A 13731-nucleotide genomic window follows, 5' to 3' on the forward strand; every position below is an offset into this window, starting at 1 on the left:
GTGTCCTTTAAGATAGAAGACTAGAACAACTTCCAGGGGGAGCAATGATGGAGGATCAAGTACAATCAATTAAGGGAATTAGGTATGTACCCTATAAATGTAGCCTTTGAAAACCCAACAGCATTCATCCTCCGCTGGGAGAAATTAAATCTGGTGTATTTTAATCAGACAAAGCATGAAGTTCCACTTGTGATGTGAAACATATTTATGCCATGTGGTTTGGATGTGAGCAAGAGTGGTGTCCACAATTAGACTGTGTTTATACTGAGACCTTTAAAACTGCCAGCTCATAAATGTAAGTATTAAAGAGTAATTAATTTGGCAGAAATTACCAGCGACGACAGTGTAGCAGTAAATATTTAGCCAAGTCAAAAGTCGCTTGTGTTAAATAAGGTCTAAGGCTAAGTTTAATGCAGAAAGGTTCAGAAGAGTTTTAGCAAGTTTTTGAAAATTGAGAGTGAAGGAGCTGATTGTGCAGAAGAGGGCAGATCGTTGTGGAACCAAATGTTGCCTCCTAGCTGTTCAGCTTCTAGATCTTTCGCTTAATGTTCCTAAAATTTTAAAGTTAACCCTGTCCCAAGCTTAGTGTTACTAAAGTCAGTGTACAGTCAATCATCTCTTGTCTCTGCCTACAAATGTCCACATATGTGCTGACAAGTAATTGAACTAAACAATATAAAACATACTATGGAGTTACTGACTATTAAGAGGCATGAACCCCAACATTCTGCTTATTGTAAGTGTCTCTCTTAACAATACTGCTAATCTTTAGTAGGAAGGGACAGATCAGGGGTCAGCACTAAAGAATCGCAGTCAATAAAGATAGAAAGTAATATGAAGCTGATAGCACATGACACGAGAAACTGATACTGTAGCCGGCCAAACATATGTCTCATCTGCATCAGAGTTAACTGCTGTCACTGAGAATTCAAGAAGTGGTGTACAGCTCCTTTATAGCAGCCCCAGAACTAAATACTGAAACTGTGATGATTTTAGGATTAACCGGTGTATCCCCCTCAAGCCCATCCGAGTTATGTGCAAATCTCATTGGTAAATATATATAGATAGTAATGTAACACTCCCTTCTCATGCTGTCTTTTAATGTTGGTACACTGTATCAAGACATTTAAGCCTCTTTAACTCTGTCCACTGCCATTGTTCCAAATAGTTATTCCTGCTAAGTCTACCAACTCATCACCTGTAAAACCTTTGCCTTTTCCATTAAGACGTAACACTGTATGCATGTTGAACATTTGGTGATAAGTTAACTGACAAAAATCTGACACCACAAGTCTGTACAGTCTCTGCCGTAAGAGTAAAAAGAAAGAAATTACAAATACAAAATTAACCTGTTTTTAAATAAAGTTTTCTGATGTATGCAATAAGCAGACTAACCGATTCAAGTCATTGAAGGTTTCCATTTGAAGTTTCTCCTGTTTTTTTCTCTACCCATCTGAGGGATGTTACCCTAATTCTAGGGTACTGGAAACAAGATGTCAAAAGATCCATGTTAAATGGTATAAAACCTAAGAAGAAAACACTGCGCCTTGTAATCATAAATAAAAGGCAGGGCTCCAGTAGAGGAGACCATAAATTCATACTTTCTGTGTAAGTGAATGTTTGGTTGTGTATTACATAGGTTAACTCAGATTTGAAGTGCTTGCACCCATGACATAACACTTCCAGAGAAACAAAGGAAACTCAAAGGAAACCGAGCTAGAGATGTGGAACCATCTGAAGCAAACAACTGAAAAGTTGGTTTTATGATGCGTGCTTTTATAATTTTGTTCACATATAATTTTATGTACTTATTACTAGAAATTAATTTGAACAAACAAGATGCATGGGATGTTCTTCACACTTGTGATTTAGCCTTATACACAGTGTTCTGAATTAACGATCTACACTTGAACACACATCTGAGCACAAAGTGGATGCCAACATGGCCATGATAGCTCAAAGGCCCTCGCCCAGTGCCATACAACTGTCAGCCATTTAACATCAAGATAAGCCACAGTTGCTGCCATGTGTCAACACAGCAATGAACACATGCTTAAGGTGGTGCTGGGGAGAGGGAGAACTTTTTTTCAAAATATATTTTGTAAGAGGCAGTAGATACACTGACCATTGATTAAACACTGCCTTTGCTTTCCCCTCCAACCACTGGGTACAGGTAAACTATGAAGCAACGTTTAGCTACGTGGAAAACAACACTGCTCAGAAACATCTAAAAAAAATCCTCAGTGAGCACCGATTGTCTTTTACCTTGTGAGGAGTTCCTAACTATCACAGAGCTTTAAAACCAGCTCACAAATCAATCACCACATCCAGACAAGCTTTCAGACAGAGCCATGGGACAACCTGCTCTTAGCAATGAACTATGGTAAAAAATAGACTGAAACTCTCACTTCACCAGTTAGCTTTGGTTTTTTTTTTTTTTTCCTATATTTTGAAGGTTTTAATCACACATAATTAGAAATAAACAGATTGACAGACAGATCACAGATCAAAACTAAATATAACATCTGTGATGACTTAGCCATGTATTAAATAGTTTTATTTATTAAATTAAGTAAAAGAAATACTCAAATCATTTAGAAAATAAATGTGTTTATCTGTCCAAATGTTGTTAAAAGAGAGAACGAGTGATGTGAAAAAGTCCAATTTTTTTTTCACTAATGTCTAACTGATTTATTCTTTACTGCTTTACAACAGAAGGCACCTTTTACCACGTCTGGTGTCACAGAGGCAAAATAACATCTGGTTTTGAGGTTAAATCATAAAACGCAGCCGCAGCTTTGCTGATAGTTTGAGAAAGAATTTAAAACAAACCCCAGAAATTGAGTACATACAGTGTGAATTAATGACAGAAAAGACCGAATCAATGGGCTTTTCATTCTCTGAGTCATTTTCACACATCAGTTTTGATGAATGTCCACAGGGACTGTGGTAAGAGGTAAACTTTGCTTAGACAACTCTCTTGTTCTCTGATAAGCTGCCAGAGTGATATAGAGCCAGCAGGTGGGAGAGCGTGGGTAGACAAGGGAAAGTGAAAAGAGGTGAAAGGAAGGAATGCTAATGTGAAAATGGTGAAACAAAACATGTTAGCAAGGCTAAATTAATCCGTTTTATAAAAAAAAAGTCAAATTAATCACAAAACAAATTCATCGTCAAACGTCAAAGAAAGAAAAATGATCCTCACCCATAACTCCACACATCATTTAGAGTCATCACCTGAACATTTAAACTGTGGTGAAAACTGAACTTTTTATACGTGGAAACACTTTATTCTTGCCGTCCCCTGATGAAACACTTCTTGTCATCACGCTGCTTCTGTGATTTTTGTTTTTCTATCCTTCACTTTCAAAACATTCACTGGTTCACACAGTGGTTCACATACTTAACTGTCACAGGAAGTAAGCAAAGGACAATCGTGTTAGAGCAACAGCTAACGCACCTAACCCACTATCAGAAAGATAAAGAGTCTGAGGAGATAAAATTAGCTTCACCCATTAAAAGGTTTATCTTGGACTGGGCCATACTGCATTTAAACTGCTAATAAGCATTTAAACAGTATTTAGAAAGCATTTATTGAAGATGTCATATGTGCATTAGATATACAACAAGATATACAACAAGTTTACAACAAAATCCTTTTCTCCAACTAAAGATGTATATTTTTAATTTACCTTGTTGTTCACTGAAAGCGTATGGGATAGACGGCTGTATATAAAGAATTTTAGATTTGTTTGTTTTGCCTTTTTCCTAAAAAGGATGTTTAATGAATTAAAAAGGTGAGAATATTAAGAAATAATCAAGCTGGTCCCTCCAACCCCCACTTCACCCCTCTTGGACTGTTGTCAATGAAAATAAATTCTACTATGTGTAATTCCTATACCCTCCTTAGAAATATTTGATTTGTGTTTATCTAAATATGATTTTGTATAATCCTACGGATTTACTCTGTGATTCTATTATAACATATAATTTTTTAAATGTTGCTGTTTGCATGTTTTAGTTTCTTTTTCACTTACAACACTTAGTGCACCTGTGAGCCTGTCTCTTTAAGTATCTCTCCTAATCTTGATTTAATTAGACAGTGAAAAACAAAACAAGAATAATTCAATTTTTTAACTTGGCTAGCTAAACTGCAAATGCTCAGTATTTGTAATATAAGTCAAGTGTAACAGTAAAGATATTACAGTATATTGTAACACAGACACTACTGTGAAATAATCATTTACAGTATCTGTAATTATAATAGCATAAATATTTAACCTATGGCTTTAAGTAGCTGTGCATTAACATAATTTCATACAAAGATATTTCACAGAAGAAATATGATTAGCTAGACCAAAATCTTAAAAAAAAAAAAAAAAAAACACTGCTGTGTCTCATAACCTTCTCCAACGCTGATATACTGCTACAGACTGAAGTGACAGAGGCCTCACTTAAATGATTTCACCAGACGGTCTCTCTTTGTCTTACAACAGTCAGGGCATTAAAACTTTCCAGTTATAATATGATTAAATTTCTTTACAAAATCTATAAGCCTCTTCTATCAAGGTATAGTATGTTCAACATGTATTAAGATGTTTTAGATTGTACGTACTGAAAAATATCATATGTAGAGTTATTTTGTTTAATTGTTACCTGTGATTAAATAAGATATAACATTACATACAATAATCTTATGTATTCCTTGACATACAGATGTAGTAGTTTTTAAATTATAAAAATATGAGATCATCAGATAACTAAAACCTTTACATTACACTTGTAAACCAGGACTTGCAACCGATCCCAAACTGTCTTGGAAAATCAAAAATCCAAAGATTTCATTCAGTCACATATAAAATTCATGAACATTACTTGTTTCAATAAGAAATTAAAGTAAATACTGTTTATATCTACATAAAACAATTACAAATTGAACAAAACATTATGCACATTGCTTTGGAGTGTAAGAACAAATATACATAAATATACATGTGTGTTGCTAAAAATGATGTTTTATAGTGTTTGTCCATATTTACTTACATATGCCTTTTCTTTGTTGTTGTATTTCACAGGAAATATCCAAATACTTACTTTTACAACCGACTGACGGGAAATTACACACAGACCAAAGACAGTGTGGGACGTTTCATCACAGCGGACATTACAGATAAAATTAATCTCTTTCTTCCCAACAATTCAGCTACGTTTGGGAATTACAACATATTTGTGAATGTCAACTAAATCTCAGAGGAACAAATTGATTTCTACACAACCATGTGAGCAGCAGGCGTGTCCCGGAGCAGAGTACACACACCTTCTGATTTTGCGGCTGACTTAATTTCATCTTACCTTACCCCGTCACCCGTTGCCTCAGCTGGATATCCGCCGCTTTGTCCTTTTCCCAGCATTTTTGTATGGCCTTTCTTCAAACTATGATTGCTACTTGTCCGATTCCAAGATTGCTGCATGGCAAAATCTACTCCCTAGCACCACCTGCAGCACCACCTGCAGCCTAACCTCCCCAATCACCCCCTTAAAAATGACCACTACTGTCCAAAGACAGCAGATTCTGTTGAGGCAACTCTCTAGCCTGCTGGTTTCCCTCTCCCCTTACTGTATGGACAGATGATAGGAACACCAGCAGGCGGGAAGAGAGTGACTGCTGACCATTTCAGCAGGGGCTCCTCCACTGAGCTACTCCTGATCGACAGCAACAAAGGCAGCAAAGCCCCCTTTAGCCCCTTCAACTTCTTTCCCAATAAACTACACAACTAAGACTTCCTTTGACTTCCCCTCTTCTCCCAAGTGTCAAAAATGGGGAATTCAGAGCAAAACCTCTTCAAAAGGAAACAGGAGGTTGACTGAGTGAAGTTTATGAGGCAATGACAGAGGAGGTGGGTTCAGGGGACTGCAGAAGGGGGGTGAGTTGAAAGGGACCAACTGGGAGTCCCTGCCCAGGACGGCTCCCCATGGCACAACAACAGGGACAAGAACGTCCCTCCGGCCACTGCTGATTATCACCTCTACTGTCACGCACACAACCCCACAGACACAGGCACCCTCACATACTCTGGCCAATGAAGGGATGAACTGTGGTTCTGGGAATGTCATCAGTCACTCAGTCGGTGTCGGGATCAATTTAGCTGCTGAATCATTAGAGGGGTTCAGTCTCCAGTCCCTGGAGCCCCGCGGTGTCTTGTATTCACATTTTGTAATGGTCTGGTAGTGTGAGGTTACACATCTGTGAGCCAAAGGGTAGGGAGTGTCTGGTAATACATCATGATTAGAGGAAGAATAGTACTGAGTGAGAGCACATCATAAATCCTTGAAGGGTACACCACACCTCAAAAGGAAGAGGCAGGCTCCAGCTCCAAGTCTTGTCTTGTTAGATGTATTTGTATTTATCATGTTTGTTTGTTTTGGACGGATGGTAAATTACCATTTGGCAGGAGAGGTTGATGCAGGGACTAAGAACCTGGAGCGTCACCAAGGGATCAGTCTGCAAATCAGTGTTTCAAAATTCATCATGAAATGTATTCTACACATCCCTCAAAAGAACAAAAAAGTTTTTTAATGTTCCTCCTCCTGCTTGGCACCCTGGTGGATGGATGAGCACATAACTGTGCACATGATTATTTTTTATTAATTAATACACACAGCCTCACTCTATAAACAACATTAATAGATAACTCACAGCTAACGTGAACATTATGTGAGAACAGATTGCACATTTTTGATGTGTTGTGAATTTGTCTTCTACAGAGTGACGGTGTTGTTCAGCTCAAATCTTAGTTGACTGCAGACGAAACCGGAGGCAATCTCTTTTGTGCACAAACGTTTGCATGTATACATGTGACAACTCATAACTACATAACAATCCCCCCACTTATTTTTGGCGCTGTGAGAAAGCAGATACCACTGTAGCATGAAGTGGTTTCTATAATGGTACGCGCTGGTTGACTCAGTGTAACGTAGCAGTAACAGAGATGAATTACAATTAGACGATCCCTTAAAACCAACAAGCCAACATCCACAATTCAACAGTTACCAACTCAAACGGTCTGAGAGGATGTTCACTCTCTCTCTTTATATGTATATACTTATATAAATACACAGGGTGTAACAGTTGAACTTTTACTCCACTACATTCATTGTGTTTTCATAAATACAGCTCTAATACTATAATATTATCATTAGTTACTAGTTCCTTTTTGAAAGATTAGATTTTTTATAAAAAATCATTATATATTTATAAAATTGGTGGTTGGTGTATCATTTATGGAATAACCTCCTTTTAGTACATACGGTGGTTAAAATCAGCCCCATCTTTACTAACTGCTGTTTTTGTTTTTTCCCATAATTTTTACGTTTGTCAAATGACAATGTATACAATGTAGTTTTACTTTTGTTCTTTGTGTAAAATTTTGAGCAAGTACTTACACATTATACAGGCTAATGAAACAGGACTTAAAAGGCTTAATTTTAAATTCAAGTTAATAGAAGTGCTAACTGCAGTTTTATTTCCAAATGCATCCATCCTTGATCAAAGTCATTTGCAGAAAGGGGAAATATAATAATACCAACGTAAATACATCTCACTACTGCTGCTTACCCAGCTTTAAATCTTATCAAAATCTTGCTCCAGGGAAAATTATCACAGCGACACACATCAGCGACGCATGTTTCCCATAATTCACGTTCATTCATGTCGTCTCACAGCTAACAAAGACACAGTGAACATGTGAACAGAGACCACACTGAAAAGGGATGTCAGATTTTGTGCGGCCAGGATAAGTAATGAAAAGCAAATTTTGATGATTAGGTGTCTCAGCAAGAAAGTGTGAGGAAGTCAAAGTTACAACTCAGCATTTAAAGAAAGTCTGGGGTGCAGGGGAGAGCTTGTCCTTTACTACTACTACTGGACATAATTGATCACTGTGAAAACAACTAGTGATACATATTAAAAATATTAATATGCAATGCAATCTTGCACATAGAGATTTTACAGTGATTTTTAGATAAGTTGACTGAGTCAACTTATGATAAAATATATGAGTAAATTTAGTGGTGTGAAAGAAAATAACTTATTTAATTTTGCAAATTATCACGACATTTAAAAGACTTAAATACACATAAACACGTGTACATTTGTGTGTCGGTGTCCAAACTGTAATGGGTGGATTTATAAGCACTACAATATATTTTACCATGTATACATTATTAGGAAATTAAGATGTATTTATGGTGTTTCGGGTTTAACGGGGATAAAGGACACAGGGAGAAGCTTTGTCCTGTGTGCTCATCTTGGTGGATGAAAAATGTACCACAAATTATCGCTGTTATACTGTGTGACACATTAACTCAGTGAAAGAATGACAAGCATAACAATCCATAAGATTTGCCAAATATCAACTTAAGGCTGTGCTAAGTAAGAAGCGACTCCCTGTCCAAGGGATCAGTTATCTAGAAAATGCACCCGGTACAGCTGAGAATGCATCTCTGGAGATGAGCTTTCCCATGAAGAGGATTTAAGACGATGTGTGAAGCCATTGTATTTAGCTGATAATTAAAACCATTATAAAATTCTATCATGAGGCATATTCTAGATATTAGAAACTGAACAGGCCACGGTATGTAACAAACCAAAGCTCACAAGTTCATTCAGAACACGTGGCACACTTACATAGCTCCAAATACATAGTGAAGGTCAAATGTCAACCTGGTCATTGCACAAGAAGGTTATCTATTTCCACAGGCATTTTGATGTGTGCACATTTGAACAGGCAAACCAGTTACCTCAAATACACACAGAAAAAAACAACTAAAAGTATAAATCTGGTTTTTGGTTTTCACAAAAATAAAAATGTCAATGGATTAAAAGAGGATTATTACTATCACGGTCACAGAAAACTGACAATTACTCTTGTTAGAGTTACGGCATGCAGATTTCCCGTAGACGAGTTGACTTGGACAGTTGTCTCTCATGGTATAGACACTGGTGCCCATGTGGCTAACCCAGACTTCAGAGAAGTTATGACCAGCCATCAGCATTTGGCCAAGGATACAGAGAACATATGACCTCATAAAACGGGCTTAAAAAAGAAATGAGGCACCAGTAATCACTGACAACAACAGCCTGTAAATTCCTTTGTTCACAACAGGACAGCAGTTGCATTATTTTATTGTTGAACTAAAATTACACAGTGACACACAGCTGTGCCACACTATACAAAATCGTTACCATGCAAAACGTTACTGCCTTTATGGGAGACAAAGATTAAAAAAGGTTTTAAACAGCCGAAAGTAAAAGCAAGTAGAAGAAGCTTTAAACAGCAGAGATTAGGAGAGAGTTTGTTAACATCTTAACAGCCCCTACACTGCCTAGCACATCATTTAGTCTTGTAAAAGAGCTGTATACATTTGGTCATTGACTTGGTAGCCTGGTTTCTAAAGGACAATACAAATTAAACTGTGAATTTACAACTTCACACTTACCTGAAAATTGCCATAATAACCACTTATAGTACAGACAGCTAACTCAATCAGGGATGAAGAGATCTGCAGTAGACACACTATGATTAGGCTTTTATATTACTCCAGATGACTTCCAACTACCTGGAAAACATCAGAACTAGCAGAAAGGAAGGAGCTGTATTGTGTTGTGTTACTTAGTTACAGCTGATTTCTATGAAGTTATCACAGTGGACATGCGTTAACATGCACTGTTAATTGTGTCTCAGTAATTCAGAGGTGCTCTACAAAGTGGTAAACATCTGTTTCCTACAAACAAAAGATTTAATCTCAGAAAAGACATTAACAGAAAATATATATATGATGAACTGTGTTGGAAAAAAACAGTAAACAAAGTTTAGCCTTCACAATTACTACACTATGATATTAATCAGCAAAATATGATCTTAATACATCGAATCAATCAACATTTATCCAGTGTATCGAGATTTTAAAAAGTTAAGTTAAAAGCTTTTTGAGCCCCATTATTTAAAGCTTGTCACTTTCAATCGTTCCTGTTACACATCAAATTGCATTTCTTTATAGACGCCCATGCTAATTTTCAAACATATCACACTTTACCTCAAACCAACAGACTGGGTCATGCAATAAACCAGGGGCCAATTTAGGGGCCAGAGTCTGACCCAGGGCCTCCTGCAGGGATCCAGAAGCTCAACAGCAGGACAGCGAGAGTGAGCGTCTGCCTGTCACGTAGACAGTTGTTAACTAAATAAACATCAGTCTGGAGGCAAAAGTGATGTTACATTCAACTAAAAGCTAAAAGCACATTATTAGAGGTATATTCATTCTAACTATAGTTAATCTGACAATCTTGGACTTCAAACCTCTTTGCACAAGAAGGTTATCTATCTATAGAGAAACACTTGATGTATGATGTATGTGTGAATATATGTAGAGTAAAAGAAACTCAACTCCAAACCACAGAGACTGAGAATAAGTTCAGGAACAAGCAACACAAAACTAATCTAGGTAACTAGTTAACACCTGGACAGTTGTATGACACTATAGGCTACTGTGCATAGTCTGGTTGTCAAGTTAAACAACAAGACAAACTTTTTAGTTAATAAAATGAATCATAAAATAAGTACACTTTACCTTCAGCACTAACCTTCTCTTACGTCCTCACACCAGTGTCACAGCCTGACTGAACTAAAGGTGAGCTGGTGCTGATATATAAATAACAATATCAGACATATTATTTCACCTAGCTGCTCTGAAGACATATATAAGCTGCTTGTGAGAGTAATAGGTCGTCTTCACTGAACACATTTCCTCTTAATGTCTGTTAACCACACTGTCAATCACAAAAGGCCCCAGGGAACATGGTGAGAGTTAACCTAAGTAACCTAACGTGGACAGACGCCAACACAACCAGCATAAAAATCACACAACCACTGAAAGGCCAGAGAAAAACAGAGATAACTATGATAAATGACGTAGATTATTTTCCTCAGAGCAAAAAATACAAAAGGGAAACCAAACTCTCATCAGTGGTTCTATATTCTCTTGGCACGTCGCAGCCCATCTCTCACCACCTTCCTAAATAAACAATTACATGTTTGTAAAGGAAGGTTAATTAAGATGAAGATAAAAAACTGGCTGGAGATGGACATGACTTTGGAGCAGCCAGACAAGCTGTCAGGCCTGTAAGGCAGATGGACCACCATGAAGTGCAAGGACGGAGCAATCTGTTCACAGGAATCCTTCCTCCTCCTCTCGCCCTCTACTGCAGTTAATATGCACCTGTTAAGCACAAATTAACTTGTTGACTGCACCAGGACAGCTTTATGCCTGCTTTTATGAGAAGGAGCTTGATTATGGGAGCTGGTATTATCTGTCCATTACTGCACTCCACGGTCTGATAACCGAGGGCAGGAAGGGTGGAGGGGTGGTTGAAAAGACCGGTGTTTATTGTCTGAGAATGGAGAGAACAAGGGATGCCAGAGGTGGTGAAAGTGAAAAGGAAGGAGAGGTGGATTAGGTAGCGCAGGAAATTACAGAGAAGACAGAGTGGTCTTTCAGAAACAATATAACAAACCCATGAACAGACTTCAAGCAATAGCTGCTAAATGACAGCGGTAGTATTTGGTATATTCTACAAAACACAATCCAATTAGGATTATTAAGCAAACGACTTGTTCCACCCAGAGGACGTAGAACGTAGTCCTGTAACGTCAGTGATTCTACATTCAACTCTCTATTAGATGTTTGGAGTTTTATCACACACACACTTTGCTGTTCAACTAATTTATAAAACATCAAATTGACTTTCAGCCATAAAGACTGTTTAAATTAAGACAGATTTACTACAACAGCACTTTAAATTTAAAAAGCAACAGTGGACCAACACACTTTTATTCCCTCTAACTAGAAAACCTAAAAGCGTCATCTGAGTCCACCAGCTAAGCTAATAAACTAGTTACTTACAAACATAAGTAGGTCAACTAGCCTGGCGACCTTTAAGTCACGTGACCCTTTGACATGTCACAGTAGGAGAGTCACAGGTGTAAATAATAAAATGAATCGCAGCCAAATTTCACTCAGCTGCTTCAGTGTCAGAGCCCAGGTAATGTGCTCTCTGACGGGGTTTTCTGGACACGTGAACACAACATACGGATCACATATATCATAACAGTGCTGGGGGTTAATCTAAATGTCTGCACTGACGAGGTCCATGAAGAGAGGAGGGTACAGGAAGACATCGATGAAGTGAAGTCTGTAGGATTTAGGAATCTGGTAGACCACATACACTAGGCAGCAATAAGAACCATAGTTCTTCCTGATCCTCTTCATCTGTCAGCTGACTTGGCGACAGATAGTAAACAGGAATTTTAATATTTGGCACGCAGAGCAGCAGTTCTGCTCTCAGCTGGCAAGCCTGGGGCTCAGAGAGATGAGGTGTGCTGTCATTATCGCACCGAGCTCTCTGGTCGACATGTCGGCAGCTGTTTTTTAACCAACCGATGTCGCAGACAGTGCAGTTCACATATGAAAAAAAAAAAACACATTCAGTACGCAAAAACAACAAACAGTTCAAAGGTTGATGATTATGTGGCTACATACAAAATCTGGGCCGGCCTCGATTTGTTGTTTCACCCTGACCAGTCATCTCCACACACACACACACACACACACACACACAAGGCCAGAGTACAATGCTTATGAGAACACAGTTGTTGATACTCCGCTTTCAAAAGGTTAAAAACCTCTGACGTGTAAACCACTCCAGTCCTGCTGAACACTATGGACCGAGATGCTCCGGAGGTCTGAGGTATTACAGGGATCTACAAATCCATCTCAGGAGGTCACAACCTTTCAGATACACTGCCAGTGAAAGGTGATGTTACACTAGAATGCCAAACAAGCCACATGTGAAATGTGGGATCTCCCCTGGCACACTGTAATTGACCAGGACCACTGCTATCAAACAAAAGATAACACAGGTGTAAGGAGGGTGTCCAGTGTGCCAGATAGTGACCTTGAAGCCAGACAGTTGCTGACCTCATGTCTACTTCGTCCATATACTGTGCCCGAAGCTGCTGTGGATGGAGTTTCGTTCCCCTGATATTCAAGAGCAATTATAATCGACCCAATTACGAGCCAACAAGAAGACCTTTAACAGTAAGACAGAGGGTATAAATATATATATATATATATATTTATATACATACATATATATACACATATATATATATGTGTATACACACACACACACACACATTTGAAATCAAAGTATAAATAACATAACGGGATTATTTAAGATGTTTTAAAGGACAAGCTGTTGTTAAAGGATATCAATCATCTGATTTATGTAAGTACAGCCAAAACAATTATTAGCTATTTATTAATGTTCAACACTGATTTATTTTGAAAATGATGCTATAAATTTTATCATTTATAAATGCTGCAGTAATTTGAACGCATTGAAATGAAAAGTATTTCCTCAGAGGTTCCACATGACGGTTGTTTCTGCATTAAACCATGTGAGGATGTCAGGCTCTAGTAGCGCAGCACCACCTGGTGGTCAATGTAAATGATATTAACAGTGTCATACAGTATTTTAAATCTTTTATTGTTTTTGTAAATTTTCTAATTACATAAAAAGGAACAAAGTCATTTAAAAAGCAGAGTTGAAACTAGGTACAACATATAAAGAGTTCAATCCCAAACAGCATATCCATAAAGGAAATAAATAAAAAA

General features: G+C 37.8%; 1 protein-coding gene across 1 annotated transcript in view; it reads right to left on the reverse strand.

Annotated features, from left to right (window-relative positions):
* rbm20 (RNA binding motif protein 20) overlaps window positions 1-5408 on the reverse strand; it is a 37691-nt gene extending 32283 nt beyond the window's left edge. The window contains exon 1 of the mRNA XM_026359667.1: window positions 5350-5408. Coding sequence (XP_026215452.1) covers window positions 5350-5408 — 59 coding nt within the window. The remainder of the gene's footprint in view (window positions 1-5349) is intronic.
* Window positions 5409-13731: the final 8323 nt, after the last annotated feature.

Source organism: Anabas testudineus, chromosome 1 (genome assembly GCF_900324465.2).
Source record: "Anabas testudineus chromosome 1, fAnaTes1.2, whole genome shotgun sequence".
Classification (NCBI taxonomy): domain Eukaryota; kingdom Metazoa; phylum Chordata; class Actinopteri; order Anabantiformes; family Anabantidae; genus Anabas; species Anabas testudineus.